The sequence below is a fragment of the Hemiscyllium ocellatum genome, chromosome 14 (genome assembly GCF_020745735.1).
Source record: "Hemiscyllium ocellatum isolate sHemOce1 chromosome 14, sHemOce1.pat.X.cur, whole genome shotgun sequence".
NCBI classification, from domain to species: domain Eukaryota; kingdom Metazoa; phylum Chordata; class Chondrichthyes; order Orectolobiformes; family Hemiscylliidae; genus Hemiscyllium; species Hemiscyllium ocellatum.
The window spans coordinates 33,651,042-33,667,509 of record NC_083414.1 but is presented as its reverse complement, the minus strand read 5'-3'; the positions used below and the strand labels follow the sequence as shown (position 1 = coordinate 33,667,509).

The 16,468-nt window shown below is 38.8% G+C and overlaps 1 protein-coding gene across 3 annotated transcripts in view; it reads left to right on the top strand.

Annotated features, from left to right (window-relative positions):
- LOC132822339 (ERC protein 2) overlaps nucleotides 1-16,468 on the top strand; it is an 820,981-nt gene that overhangs the window by 637,777 nt on the left and 166,736 nt on the right. For all 3 annotated transcript variants that reach the window (XM_060835591.1, XM_060835589.1, XM_060835590.1), the window contains one exon: nucleotides 9,885-10,016. In XM_060835591.1, coding sequence (XP_060691574.1) covers nucleotides 9,885-10,016 — 132 coding nt within the window. The remainder of the gene's footprint in view (nucleotides 1-9,884; nucleotides 10,017-16,468) is intronic.

Genomic DNA, 16,468 nt, shown 5'->3' with positions numbered 1-16,468 from the left:
GACATTGGTTAGGCCACTGTTGCAATATTGCGTGCAATCCTGGTCTCCTTCCTATTGGAAAGGTGTTGTGAAACTTGAAAGGGTTCAGAAAATATTTTCTAGAATGTTGCCAGGGTTGGAGGATTTGAGCTATAGGGAGAGGCTGAACAGGCTGAGGCTGTTTTCCCTGGAGCGTCAGAAGCTGAGGGGTGACCTTATAGAGGTTTCCAAAATTATGAGGGGCATGGATAGGATAAATAGACAAAGTCTCTTCCCTGGGTTCGGGGAGTCCAGAACTAGAGGGCATAGGTTTAGGGTGAGAGGGGAAAGAGATAAAAGAGACGTAAGGGGCAACTTTTTCACACAATGGGTGGTGTGTGTATGGAATGAGCTGCCAGAGGAAGTGGTGGACGCTGGTACAATTGCAAGTTTTAAGAGGCATTTGGATGGGTGTATTAAAAGCTTTTCCAGCAACACATTTTCAGCTCTGATCTCCAGCATCTGTAGTCTTCACTTTCTCTTGGGTGTATGAATTGGAAGGGTTTGGAGGAATATGGGCCGGGTGCTGGCAGGTGGGACTGGACTGGATTGAGATATCTGGTCGCATGGACGGGTTGGACCGAAGGGTCTGTTTCCATGCTGTACATCTCTCTGACTCTATAACTGAAGTGTAAGGCAATGCGCATACTTGAAATTAAAGTCACAGGTTCAACCTCGCATTACCTTATTCAAAGTTGATTTGAAACTTACTAATTATTCCATTAACAGTATTTTAATGTTAGGTTGCACTAGGGGGAATTACAATAATGCATTCTCTTCCTTGCCACAGTAGTCATAGGAGGGACAAAATCTCCCAGGTGGAAAGGAATTGGCTTTAAGAATATGTCAGAGAAAATGAGGACTGCAGATGCTGGAGATCAGAGCTGAAAAATGTGCTGCTGCAAAAATGCAGCAGGTCAGGCAGCATGAAAGGAGCAGGAGAATCGACGTTTTGGACATAAGCGTCGATTCTCCTGCTCCTTTGATGCTGCCTGGCCTGCTGCGCTTTTCCAGCAACACATGTTTCAGTTTAAGAATATGTAGTTCATCTAGGCCAAGTTATTTGCAATTGGCATCAGCAAAAATATGCCTGACTTTGAAAAGAAAGAGCACACGAAGTGAATTCTGAAGAATAAGAACTGAACTTCAATAAAAAAAAAGTTAATCACAAAACTAAAGTGAAGAAAAAGGACAACATGCACTTGACATTTTGCAAGGTTAGTCCTGTGCCTAATCCCACAGTTAGACAAAGTAGAGAGTGAATAACTTGGAAACCACAGGAACAATTAAAAAGATGGGCCCTACCCATTCTAACATCTGTTTGGATTTGTGGGTAATATAAGCAAATGGTAAATAAGGTGATCAAGGTTGATATTTAACTATTGCCTGCCAGTGAAGCTTTGTTTTCTAATTTAGCTAGTGAAAAGGTGTTCAGCATGCTAGATTAATTTACAAGAGAAAGGAGCAGTTTACCATTCATGCACAAAATGGTTATCTGAAAGATTACTGTTTGAATGTCTACTCTTCCCACATTTTTTAAGAGTATTGTGGATCACATGCAAAGTGGGATGAAAGGAGTATGTAGAAACTTAGATGATATCCTAATTAGCAGCAGGACTAAGAAAGAACACGTTATATGGCTGAATGAAGTCTTAGATTGACTTCAAAAATATGACTTTAAAGCTAAAAAGTCTTGTATCATGGGGGCAGATTATCCAGACTTCCCCAGAACTTTTGGAATGCTAGGGAAGAGACAAATTCAGTTTTTGATCATGACTTAAATGTTTGGTATTAAGTTTTGAAAACCTTTTCAAATAAGTTGGCATTCCTGTCCTGGGATATTCTTCCACATTGATTAACGTGTCAATCCAGTCCACTGGAATAACATTTGTAGGTCCAAACTTACTTGCCAGGAAACCTGTGTTCACAAACATAACTATTTATATGATGAAAGGTGTACCTGGCAGGGTAGACTTTGTCCTCCAAGCTCCTGTGAGTACAAATCTCTTCAGTTACTTTGCTCCTTATTCACTAAGGCATTTCTTTCTTTACAGTTTTGGGGGTGAAACCCATTCATCTTGATCAGTTCATGAGGTATCTCAGTCATACACAATCTGCCAAGTTTTTGTTGAATGCTTGCAGCCTTCGGGATGAAGTCTGTCAAGGGTTCAATCACCAGCTAACCACCCAAGCAAGGCAGCCATAAGGGCTAATGCCACCATACCAGGGCAGGTAATCGAGTCTGAACGCAAAAGGAGTGCAAGCCTTTAGTACAAAACTATTAGATGTGCAGGTTCACTTCATTGTGATGAAAGGTCAGTAATCTTCAGAGTATTTCTTTAAGAAACCTCACAAATGTATGAGATGTAATACCACTATGGTGCAGGAGTGCTACATTGATAGTTGCAATAAAGTGACAGATATTGACTGCACATGAAGCAACTGATGGAGATGCCTGATGTTCAGTCTCCTGAGTGACAATCCCTGTGGTGGCAACCTTACAATGCTAGCTCACTTGTAAGGGCATGAAGCATTGAGTAAAAAGGCATGTGTACGTGCCAGAGTGTAGTAAATCATATATCCTCTTGCGGCATTAGAGGCAGGTTCACTTGTGATACACGATAGGCACTGGCAATGCAGCCATGTCTCTTCAGGTTGCCTTTTAGTTATCATATGTAGACAACAGAATTTCTCTTGTTTCACGACATCCGTTCAGGAGGACATTTAGAGAGGCATCGCTGAAGAATAGTGTCATTTATTGCCAGGGTGTGACAACTTCAGGGTAGGAGCAGAGATGACCAGAGGTTGAGTGATGTTCTTAGGTTGCAGAAAGTGAAGTGTAGTCTGGGTGCCTTTTAAATATGGAACATGGATGTTAGCATCCAGAGAGCTTTAGAACTTGCTGCCAATCAAATTTGGTGGTTTTCCCTTGCATCCATATGTAATAAGCCATGATTAAAAGTAATTGTGTGAGAAACCCCAACCAACTTCTTGCAGAAGTTCCTCTGATGATGAGTGCTGCCCCTGCACTGCCCAAGGTATCAGGTACAATGTACGTGGGTCATCAAATTAATAATGAAGGTTTCCATCCATCAGGGGAAAGTTGAGAGGATTTTGAAAATAAAGACGAGCCGAGAACATTGGTGGGGAATATGATGTATGATTCTAAGTTCACCCTGACATAGTAAATGTATTCAATCCACTTTATCAACTTTTCATCGGACATGTTCTGCAGAGTGTCAGAAAGCATTTGAGAAAGTGAAGAATGTCCTGACTAATCGTGCTGCTTAGCCCAACTACAATCTCAAGAAATAAATCCATCCAAGAAATAAACTACAGGTGTGGTCTCTCATAAGGAAAAGCTGTGGCAAATTCTGTAGCTAATGCTTCACTTTTATTTTTAATCAATGTCCGGCATTAGTAATCATGTATAATGTTAATGAGTTTGACAAATATTTGTGAAGTAGGAAGTTCAATTTTACTTACTCTCTGGTGTTGTGTAATGTGATAGAATTAATTAATGACCTCAGCATAAAGGCACTTTTAGGTAGCAGCATTCATAACATCATTGAATTTTTCTTGGAATTTGTAAGAGAGAAGAATTGATCGAAGACGATTACTTAAAACTTAAATAAGGGCAAATAGTTGGGCATGAAAGCTGAGCCAACTGAAGTGGAGTTGAATCAATGCAGAATCTGTGGTAGATTTTTGAAGGGATATTTCAAAACATTCAGAATAAGTCAAACCAAATTTAAGGAAAAAAAAATATCATTGCACAAAGATGCGTGATAGGCTAGGTCATTTCACAGGTCAGATTGCAAAGAATGGCAGAGAATGACGAAAACATTCAATAGGATAAATAAATTAGAGGATGAGTGAAGTTAGCTAGAAATGCAAAAACAGAAAGCAAGTTTCAAAAGGGAAACGAGTGAGTATTGGTCGTCCAGAAGGTAAGAATGGAGAGCCATATGTAAATAATGAAGAACTGACAGATATAACAAATAGATATTTTGATTCAACTTCACTGTCGAGGATGCTAATGCTTTAAATCAGGAGGTTGAAGGAAGAAAGGAACTTGGTGAAATTATAATCATGAGAGAAGTGCACTGAGCAAACTGATGGAGCTGTCTGTTGATAAGTCTTTAGGTTCTGATCAACGTCATCCTAGTGTCTTAGAAGAGTTAGCTAATTATGTAGTAGGTGTATTAATTTTCCAAAATTCGTAAGATCCTCAAAAGGTCACATCAGACTGGAAAATAGCAGATATATAACTCTTTTATTCAAGAAGGGGAAGGGGCAGAAAACAAAGATGCTGTAAGTCAGATAACTTGGCATCTGTCATGGGGCAGCAGTATTAGAATCAATGATTAAGTAGGTTATAATTGGGCACATAAAGAGTTAGCATGATTTTGTGAAAGGGAAATACTATTTAACCAACTTATTGGAATTCTTTGGAGTAACACATACTGTGGATAAAGGGAGGCCCATTTTTGTGCTGTCCTTTGATTTCTAGTGGTGACTTATAAAAGGTCACTGAAAAATAAAATGAACATTGGCTGACTGGTGAAAAACAAAGTATACACACTGTCTTCAAAAGATCATTTTGAGATTGCGAGGATGTGAGTCTAGGTTCCCTCAGGGGTCTGTGCTGTGAACTCAACTTTTTACAATTTATATTCATGACTTAGATGATAAGAGTAGAGGAATGGTATCTAAATTTACAGATGACCCAAAGATAGGTAAAAAAATGTATACTGTGAAGGTGACATAACAAGGATGCAGACAAATATATATGTTAAATTAATATACAAAAATGTTGTCAGATAGAATATAATGCGAGAAATAGGAGTTGTTTATTTTGGGAGGCAGAATAAAACAGAAGTATTATTTAAGCAAAGAGCTATTGCAGAATTTCAGGGTGCAGAGAGATCTAGGTGTTCGAGTACATTTTTCACAAATTGTTTATATTCAAGAATAGCCATTAGTTTAAAAACATAATGGAATTGCACAGAAAAATGAGGTGTGACAAGACATAAGTGTGACCATCTTCAAATCTGTGCAGCTTTCACCTCTTTATGTAATGTAAATGTGTTGGTGGAGGTTCAGAGGAATTTACTAGATTTATACCTGGAATGAGACGATTACTTTATGAAGTATGATAAAACAGGCTGTCCTTAATTCCACTGAAGTTTACAAGAGTGGGGGGTGATTTGACTAAACATTGAAAGATCCTGATTGGTCTAGACAAGTTGGGCATGGAAAGGATAATTCACCTTATGGAAGAGTCCAGAATCTGGGGCACAGCTTTAAAATCAGGGGTCTTCCTTTTGGATTAGAGATGGGAAGGTTTTTATTGTTCTCCAAGGATTTCGCAACTTTTGAACACTGTGCCTCAGAAGGTAGTAGGAAGTAGAACAGTTGAGTATTTTTAAGACTGAGGTGGATAGATTCTTGGTAGGCAGGGAATCAAAGATTTTTGAGGGAATACGGGAATGTGCGACTCAGAACTCGAACAGATCAGCCATGATCTTATTGAATGACAGCTCAGCCTCGAAGTTCTGGAAGGCTTGGTTCTTCTACTTTTATAAGTGTACACGAATGTTTGTATGACCCTGATGGCCCAACAGTACAACATTGATTATCTTAAATCAATAGGTCATGCAAATGGGGAAATTCTTTCATGAGTTGTTATGAAGATTAATTCATTTCAGCTACTGAATGACCTGTGAATTGCATTATTACAAGTGGCATTCTAACATCTGCAAGAGGAACTTGCAATGAAATGTTCAGTTATGTCATTAATGGCTGGCCTGAAGAGTGTGATGATGGGCAATTGCAGAAGTATTTCACACTTGCACGTTAACAAAATATAGATGAAGGCTGCCATCTGTTGGGTTTAAGATTTACTAATCTTCCAAGGTTTAGGGAGAGATTATTTGAGGAACTTCATCCAGAACAAACCAACAAGATCCATACAAAAACAGCAAGAGGTTATTTTTTGGAATCAAAAGACTCATAAAATCATTAAAAAGTTCTGAAATGTCTCTTGGAATGAGAAGTGTTTTCAACAAAGTCCCCCTCATTCCATAGTCAAATGCAAGAAAACTGAGAAGAAGTAAACATTGATTTATTTGAAATGGAAGAGAAAAATTGCCTTGTTTTGGTTGATAGCTTTAGAACATGGATAAGTGTTGAGTCTATGCCTAGTACCACAAAAGTCAAAACTATTTAAGGGTTTATGGATTGCCAGAGGCAAAGTTTTGTCATATATTGGTCCACAATTTTCATCAGAAGAGTTTGAAATATTTTGGTAATAATGGAGGAACACATTTTAATATTACATCCTTAAAGTTATAAGGAGAGTTTTTTCCCCTAGACCATAGAAGGCTGAAGGATGCCCTTTTAGAGGTTTATAAAATCACGAATGGGTATAGATAAGATGAATAGCCAAGGTCTTTTCCCTAGAATAAGGCAGTCCAAAGCTAAAGGGTATAGTTTTAAGGTGAGAGGGGAAATATTTAAAAGGGACGTGAGGGACACCTTTTTCACATGGATAGTAATATGCAATAGGAATGTGCTGCCAGAGGAAATAGTAGAGGTGGGTACAGTACAGTGTTCAAAAGACATTTGGACATGTCATGGATAGGAAAGGCTAGGAGCAAATGGGCCAAACACACGCAAATGGGACTAGTTCAGTTTAGCAAACCAGAGCATCATGGATGAGTTGGACCGAAGGCCCTGTTTCCGTGTTGTATTCCATCAAGGGTTGTAGATTCCTTGATTCTACTACCCACAATCGAATGGTGCTACAGAAAGAAGTGTACAAATTGTGGAGAGGTCTTTGCTGGGTGATAGGTTAAGTAGCAATTTCCCTATTTTTCATCAGTGCTGGGTCCTCTATTTTATGTCATTTACATAAATGATTTGGTTGCAAGCATAAAAGGTACAGTAGTAAGTTTGCAGATGATACCAAAATTGGAGATGTCATGGACAGTGAAGAGGGTTACCTCAGATTATAGCAGGATCTTGACCAGATGGGCCAATGGACAGAGAAATGGCAGATGGAATTTAATTCAGATAAACATGAGGTGCTGCATTTTGGGAAAGCAAATCTTAGCAGGACTTACATACTTAATGGTAAGGTCCGAGGGAGCATTGCTGAACAAAGAGACCTTGGAGTGCAGGTTCATAGCTCCTTGAAAATGGAGTCGCAGGTAGATAGATAATGAAGAAAACGTTTGGTATGCTTTTGGTTATTGGTCAGAGTATTGAGTACAGGAGTTGCAGCTGTACAGGACCTTGGTTAGGCCACTGTTGGAATATTGCATGCAATTCTGGTCTCCTTCCTATTGGAAAGATGTTGTGAAACTTGAAAGAGTTCAGGAAAGATTTACAAGCATGTTGCCAGGGTTGGAGGATTTGAGCTATAGAGAAAGGCTGAACAGGCTGAGGCTGTTTTCCCTGGAGCGTCAGAGGCTGAGGGGTGACTTTATAGAGGTTTACAAAATTATGAGGAGCATGGATAGGGTAAATAGGCAAAATCTTTTCCCTGGGATCAGGGAGTCCAGAACTAGAGGGCATAGGTTTAGGGTGAGAGGGGAACGATATAAAAGAGACCTAAAGGGCAACGTTTTCACACAGAGGGTAGTACGTGTGTGGAATGAGCTGCCAGAGGAAGTGGTGGAAGCTGGTACGATTGCAACATTTAAGAGGCATTTGGATGAGTATATGAGAAGAAGCGGTCTGAAGGGATATGGGCCTTGTGCTGGCAGGTGGGACTAGACTGGGTTGGGATACCTGGTCGGCATGGACGGGTTGGACCGAAGGGTCTGTTTCCATGCTGTACATCTCTATGACCCTAAATGGCTGGACAATTTTCTGTTCTCTTGCAGAATAACCCTACAGTCTACAATGGATTGCTCACCATACTAATTAGCATTTAAACACACTCCTAGAACTAGGTTTAGTTATCTAAGCATGACACTAATAGCAAAGTAAGAGAAAAGTAAGACAGTGAAGATGAATTATGATCCATGAAGCATGACAGGGAGTCTATTGCGGGTCATGATAAGAAACCACTGAGATGATATGTGGAAATATGTGATTGGAATATTTTTGTAAGACGGCTCTGTGTTCCCATCTGCTGTTAAAGATTGGAGAGAAATCCTGCTAGTGTTAGGTAGTTCATTTGCTTGAAAGATGAAATCTGACAAAGGGAGCACAAGTGAAACTTTTTATATTTGAATTTCTTCGGTGCACTATGAGGGGTGTTACCAATGACTAGAAACTTCAACCAGCTGTAGAGCCAAAGGAGTAAAGGAAGGGAATTCAGACCAACACGTAAAGGATTGAGTGCATCTAAAGACATCTTGCTCATTGGTCAGGAAATTCAAAAATCTCATTGTGATAGGGCCTTGTTTGTGGTTCATCCCAAATACTGTCAGTTTTACTTTTGAATTTCTATATCATTGTATTTTAGCCAACAGGTTTTTGAAGGACACCATGTACCTATTTTGAATGAGGTCGAGAGGAACTTTGTCTAACCACCTTCTCAGTCTCACCAGGTCTCTCATTCCCTTCACATTCATCATCTGAATTGCAGATGGGGCTATCTCAAACTACTGCACACTTCCCTCACCCCTCAGAATTTGTTTCCATGTGATACCCATTACGACATCACTACCAATTTGCTCAATTGTATTATGAAGCTATATTTTTAACATCTTTGCCTCATCTGAGTGCATTTATGGCTATAAGACATGTGAAAAACATATTTGAAACAGAACTGATCTCTTCCTTCATTGTTGAATTTGACTCCCGTCATAATGGGCACAAATATGTGTGGAGATGTAAAAATATTCAGAACTCTTAGCAGGTCAGGAAACATCTGTAGAGAAACTTAAGTTTTAATGTATGACTATTTATTTGAACCCTCTGATAAAAGCTCATCAATCAGAAACATCCATTGCTACCTGTGATGCTGAGATTTTCCAATGTTTTCTATTTTTAATTAGTTATTTTAAAGTGGCTGAGACTTTCAGTATTTTAACATGAGACCATGCAGTCTTTGGTCTTTGAAGATGCTTTCAAGTAAACCTCGATTTCAGGCCTTGAAATGGAAAAGCAAGCTTCCTGAATAAAAATATGCTGTTGATAATAGGGAAGCATGTTATTGAAAGATTCAGATATTTTATTGTTGATGACCTAACTATTCTGAATGGAACAAAAACTGAGAAGAGGAATGAATTTAAAAATACGCAGTGTGAGATACTGCACATTGTTTCTAATGATAGACAACATTGAATCCAATGCTAATGCTGTATCCTGCTTCCAGATGAAGGAAGGCAAATGATTGATGTCCTGGGTACACACCCAAGACTTATGATGGAACATATTATTGTATGCCGTTTTATTTTTGTGCTATTTTCTAGGATTAATTTTAATTAACCAGGTTATCCTCTAGCTGTCAAAGTAGGATGATTTTATTCCTTTTGGATCTTCTTTTGAAGACAATTAAATTAAAACTTTTGCTATTTGGAATCCGATGTTGCCTTTTTTCAAGTATTCACTCTTTTTCTAACCTTGTTCGTTCTTGCAAGACTAGATGATAGTCAAGTATATTGTATAACTAAGCGAAGATTCATTGGCTGTTAATAAAACATTTTCTTTTCATTTCAATGGTACTCTTACAGAATAAAAGACAAGATTGAAAGCTGAAGTCCAGCATGCAGTTCCTTTCATTCCTCTTTTGGTTTTTGTAATTGACTCTGCTTTGGATTATTTTCATTATCAAAAACCTTTTGGCTTTTATCTAATAAGTGATTTGAAAGATTAGATCATTTAATGTGTTACTCTTATTTCCTTAGACACAAAATCGGATGAAACTTATGGCAGATAATTATGATGAAGATCACCATCACCACCATCACCATCACCACCATCACCATCGTTCACCGGCAAGATCACAACATAGTAACCATCGACCCTCTCCTGATCAGGTGAGCCTTTACAGGTCTTGCCTATAAACAGTCATGATTTTCTGTTGGGGTCACTTGGTACTGACCATGTGGCTATTTCTATTTTGCATTCATAACAAATTAGAAAAGATATTGCCAGTCATTGATGACACAATCTCAAATTTCGCCATAATTGCTTCTTAGCTCAGTCAACAAGGCAAATTTGTTACAAAAACTGGAAGTGCTTGATGTCTGTACTCATTCATCATCTGAATTGTGATGTTAATTAAGTTTGAGAAAGGAAAGCTCATTTTGTGAATAATGGTACTTAATACATGTGCCTGCACTGTAACATTCATTATGTTCCTGTTTTAACCTTTTGAAACTTTTCTATTATTCACAACAAGATGCAAAGAGATCTTTACAGTTTTGGATGTATTTAAAACCAATTTGAATGAAGTTAGGCATTCTCAGTTTACTATGGAATGATGTATTAAAGGTCTGTTCCCTTATCTTAATAAACCAGAAAGTAATTAGTGTATGCCAATTGACGGGATTATAGGCATCCACTGTTTTATCACAATGCTTCAAAGATTACTTTTTCAAGCAAATAGTTGCACAACATGTTCCAGGTTAATACAGACCTAAAAAGTTTATTAATTGCAGTGATCTATTCTTGAAGAATTTAACATGTTTCCATTACTTTGTGGAAATGCCTTGTCATCTGAGTTTATCTCTTTTCTAGATATGGTCATTGTAGCTAAAGGTATTATGATGGATTATTTTCATTGCCATTTGATGGTGAAGAAAAAAATTATTGTTTTTATCCAAGACTATTTTGTAACTTCAGTAGGTCAAGTGTTACTCAGAAGCTGGAGTTATACCCCTTTACATGAGTTTCAGTAAGGAGTATTTGTGCACTTTTCTGCGTAATTAGTGGGATGTATGCTGGTTGACAGGAACAGTATTTTTGGTGCTATATCACTGCTTATGCGAGCGAGCCATATGATGCTGACAAGGTCTCAAGTCCAACTCTTAAGAAGCAGTCCCTTTAAATCTAAATGGTCTCATGACCTGAGAATGTCAATATAATGTAGAATCCGTTATCAGTGGGCGGCACGGTGGCACAGTGGTTAGCACTGCTGCCTCACAGCGCCTGAGACCCGGGTTCAATTCCCGACTCAGGCGACTGACTGTGTGGAGTTTGCACGTTCTCCTTGTGTCTGCATGGGTTTCCTCCGGGTGCTCCGGTTTCCTCCCACAGTCCAAAGATGTGCGGGTCAGGTGAATTGGCCATGCTAAATTGCCCGTAGTTTTGGGTAAGGGGTAAATGTAGGGGTATGGGTGGGTTGCGCTTCGGTGGATCGGTGTGGACTTGTTGGGCCGAAGGGCCTGTTTCCACACTGTAAGTAATCTAATCTAATCAAATGAACTCTATTTTCTACTCTGGCTGACTGGGGCAGGGGTCAGGGTACACCAAGAGGGATGGTGGGCATTGATGACACCTAGTCTAGAATTTATGTCCTACTTTAGTTTCTCCTCTCCTCTCCGATGTGGGACCTCATCAAGAGAATCTGAAAGCCCAAGTAAACCACATGCTCTGACTCCTTCTTATCAACGCTACTAGTAATGTTCTCAAAACATTCCAGTAATTTTATCAAGCATGATTTCCTTTCCGTAAACCTGCCTTCTTTTTCCATGTACTCTCATAGTCATAGAGATGTACATCCCAGAAATAGACTCTTCCATTCCACTTATCCGTGCCAACCTGATATCCCAACCCAAACTAGTCCCACCTGCCAGCACCCGACCCATATCCCTCCAAACTCTGCCTATTCATATACCTGTCCAGATGTCTTTTAAATGTTGTAACTGTACCTGCATCAACCATTACCTTTGGTAGTTCATTCCATATACGCATCCCTGTGTGAAAATTGTGCCCCTCGGGTCATTTGTAAATCTTCTCCTTCTCACCTTAAAACTATATCCTCAAGTTTTGAATTCCCCTACCTTGGAGAAAACAGCTTTGGTATTCACCTTATCTATGCTTCTCATGATTTTCTGAATCTATGAGATCTCCCCTCAACCTCCTATGCTTCAGAGGAAAAAGGCCCCAGTCTATCCAATCTCTCTTTTCAACTCAAACACTCTAGTCACGGTAGTCATAGTTTGAAGCTGCCAGTGTTGGACTGGGGTGTACAAAGTTTAAAAATTACAGAACACCAGGTTATAGTCTGACAAGTTTCTTTGGAAGCTCTAGCTTTCGGAGTGCTGCTCCTTCATCAGGTGGTTGTCTAACGTTAGATGCCTGATGAAGGAGCCGTGCTTCGAAAGCTAGTGCTTCCAAATAAACCTGTTGGGCTATCACCTGGTGTTGTGTGATTTTTAACTCTAGTCATGGTAACATTGTTGTAAATCTTTTCTGCACCCTTTCCAATTTAATAATATCCCTGCTATAGCAGGACAACCAGAAATGTACGGAGTGCTCCAAAAGTGGCTTCGCTAGTGTCCTGCACAGCCGTAACATGACATCCCAACTCCTATACTCAGTGCTGTGACCAATGAAGGCTCGTGTGCCAAATGCTGCCTTCACTGCCCTGTATACCTGTGACGCCACTTTCAGGAAACTATGTACATGAATCTATAGGTCTCACTATTCGACAACACTCCCCAGGGCCCTACCATTGATTGTGAAAGTCCTGGTTTGTCTTACCAAAATACAATACCTTGCATTTATCTAAATTAAACTTTCATTTGCCACTCCTCGGTCCATTGGCTGAGCTGATCAAGATCCCCGTTGTACTCTTCGATAATCTTCTTCACTATCCACTACATCATCAGTTTTGATGTCATCTGCAAACTTACTAATCATGCCTCCTATATTCTCATCCAAATCGTTTATATGAATGACAAACAACACCTGACCCAGTACTGATCCCTGCAGAACATTGCTGGTCACAGTGTTTGAGTTGAAAAGAGAGATTGGATAGACTGGGGCCTTTTTCCTCTGAAGCATAGGAGGTTGAGGGGTGATCTCATAGAGATTCAGAAAATCATGAGAAGCATAGATAAAGTGAATACCAAAGCTGTTTTCTCCAAGGTAGGGGAATTCAAAACTGGAGGATATAGTTTTAAGGTGAGAAGGAAAAGATTTACAAAAGACCTGAGGGGCACAATTTTCACACAGGGATGAGTATATGGAATGAATTGCCAAAGGTAATGGTTGATGCAGGTACAGTTACAACATTTAAAAGACATCTGGACGGGCCTCTAGTCCGAGAAACAACCCTCTGTCACTACCCTCTGTTTCCTACTGCTAATTTTGTATCCAGTTGATTACCTCTCCCTGGATCCCATGTTATTTAACTTTACTAACCAGTCTACCATGCAGAACCTTACCAAAGGCCTTGCTAAAGTCCGCGTAGATAACATCTACCACTCTGCATTTATCTATCTTCTTGATTACATCCACAATTAAGTTTGAGACACACAATTTCCTCCCCCCTCCCCACAAAGCCATGCTGACTGTCCCTAATCAGTCCTTGTCTCTCCAAATTCAGGTAAATCCTACCTCTCAGAATCCCCTCCAAAAACTTACCCGCCACTGATGTAGGACAGACTGATCTGTAGCTACCAGACTTTTCTTTGCAATCTTTCTTAAATAAAGGCACAGCATTAGCCAATCTCCAGTCTTCTGGCATCTCACCTGTGGCTGTAGATGATGCAAGTATCTCTGCTAAAATTTCCGGCCCTGTAATTTATTCCTTAGCTTCCCACAAAGCCCTATGATATATTTAATCAGGTCCTGGGGACTTAGTACCTTCATATTTTTAGATCTCCAGCACCTCATCTTCTGCCATGAATATGGGCCTTTTAAGGACAGCTACAACTGGAGAATAGTGGATAATGAAGTAGTAGTAGATTTATTAAATATGTACTTTATCTCCATTTCCACAGTGGAGGAAAAAGACAAAATGCAAGGACACCCATAGCAGCATCAAACAGAGGAATTTAATGTAATTTTTTTAAAAATGCTGTTGTTGATATAGACAAACCTCCACGACCTGATGTTCAATTCAAGTTATGAAAATAAATTTCTGCAGGTTATTTTCCTTTGGAAAGTCACAAAGTATCATGGTTGATGTCTACGCAGACTTCTAGAATACGTTTGATGTCATATTGTGTTGGTGAGAATGAGTTGAAGAGAATGAATTTGACAGGGTTACTGATGACCTTCCCTCAGGATTGAACTGAGACCTTTAGCTTTTCACCATATATAATAATTTGGAGAAGGAGTAATGTGTTGTACATCCACTTTTGCAAATAGAGTCAGATTAGAATGAACAATACTGAATGTTGGTGGCAGCAGGGAAAATTCACTGTGGATTTGAGAAAGACAACTCAAAATACTTCAGCATTGAGACATAGGGACTATCTTGTAGCCAGAGGGATTTATGCATTGATGCACATGCATTTTTTGAGAACTGAGATGAATATTTTTCATCAATTAAGGGTATCAAAGAATATAGAGCAAAAGCATATTAATGAAACTGAGAGATGCAAATGTTTAAAGGTCAAGAATGATTGGTCCACTCCTGTTCTTTTGTTCTTAAACTATAGGTGAACATAAGCAAACTAGAGATCTTTGTAATATAGCCCATTTAATCATCCATGGAATCTAAATATTATTCTATTTAAAAAGTAACATAGGGTTCATGTGATAGTGTGCTTATGTATCTACTTCTGAACCAAGAGACTCAGGTTCAAGTCCCATCTGCTCCTGAGGTGTATAACAAAATCTCTGATTAGGTTGATTAGAAAATTAAATCTAATTCAGTAACATAGCAAAGAATGACCATTTACTAGAATTAAAGACTGTCAGAATTAATCAATTCTGTTAGTATTTGTAACTGGAAGCAACCAGAGCCATTTGTCTTTGACTTTAATCGACCAGAAATCCATTATAGAATGTTACAGCACAGAAGGAGACTATTTGGCTATTTGAAAGAGCTGTCCAGTTTAATTTCACATCCCAACTGTTGCCCAGTCCTCATTAAATTGATCCTCTTTAAGTTTATGTCCAATTGCTTTTTGAAATTTCCTGTAGGATCTGGTTCTATCACCCTGTCAAATCTTAACTACCCTCCATTTAAAAAAATCTTGATTTTCTCTTGTGTTCTTTTGGCAACTATTTTAAATCTGTGACCTCTTGCTATTGACCCACAAGGCAGAGGAAACAATCCCTCCCTACTTGCTGTCTCAACCTATTATAATTTTAAATTTCACAATTTGATTGTGTTGTAATCTCTTCTGTTCTAAAGAGAACAATCTGCGCATCTCATTCTCTATGGAACTGAAGTTTCTTATTCCTGTTATCATCCAGCTAAGCATTGTTAGTACCCATTTCAAGATCCTGATATGCTTTCTAAAATGTGGGTCCAGAAATATACATAACTCCAGGTGAGGTATAACCCATGATTTGCTTAGCTTTGTTTTTGAATTTGCATTCTTTTTTAAGCCTTAAGTATCAATATTATATTTTCAAAGAATTGATTGGCTTATTCCTGCTTCCATGTTTCTATGATTTTTGAACCATCACAGTAATTTGCTCTGTCATCTTCAAATAAGCGTTACTAGGCAATTCCAAAATCTCTGTGTTGTAGATATTTTTAATCAGCCTGTTCAGCTGCCTTAAGAAGTACCTCTTGAACAGTCAATACTTGAACATGGGCCTACTAGTCCAAAGGTAGGGACAGTACCACTGTGCCTTCCTTATGGTCTTGTATCCTGCTCATAATAATACAATGCAAATTATATTGTTTTTCTGTCTTGTTATCCAAAGTGCATCATGTCACATTTATCAGCATTTAAATTGTACTGCCATTAGTCTGTCTGTATCACCAGCTTAAGTCCTCCTGAAATCTGCAATCCCCTTCATTGTTTATCATGTTGTCAAGCTTTGTTTCATTCTCAAACTTAAAAGTGTAGTCTCTGCACCAAGTGATATATATCAAGAAAAGTAATCTCTGTCAGACCCCAGAACAAATGCCTTTCCAATCAGGAATATAACTGTTTATCTATACTTTCCATGTCCTATCCCTTATCCAATTAAGTGCCCATTATGGTCATCTCCTTAATCCCAAATAAGATACATATGTGGGACTTTATTAAATGCCTTTATATTATCAGATAGTTTGGGAAGCATGATTTTGTATAGTCAGATTTTTCTTGTAGCTGGTGTCAGCTTCTTCTAGTTTTTAATAGGGATGAAATTTGTGTTAAAATTTCTTTTTCTCTACATCCGTAAGCTGCCTCAGTCAAAGCTTGGTGCATCACTTGTAGAATATTTACAGAAGGAAGTGATTTGAAATATTGCATTTACAAAGCAGTTCAAAATGAGAAGGCTAAAGAATCTGGGAAGTATCACAAATCTCTGTTTAAAAGATAATAGGACATTTCCTGAGTCATATTGCGTTGTCCAGTGTTCACAATGA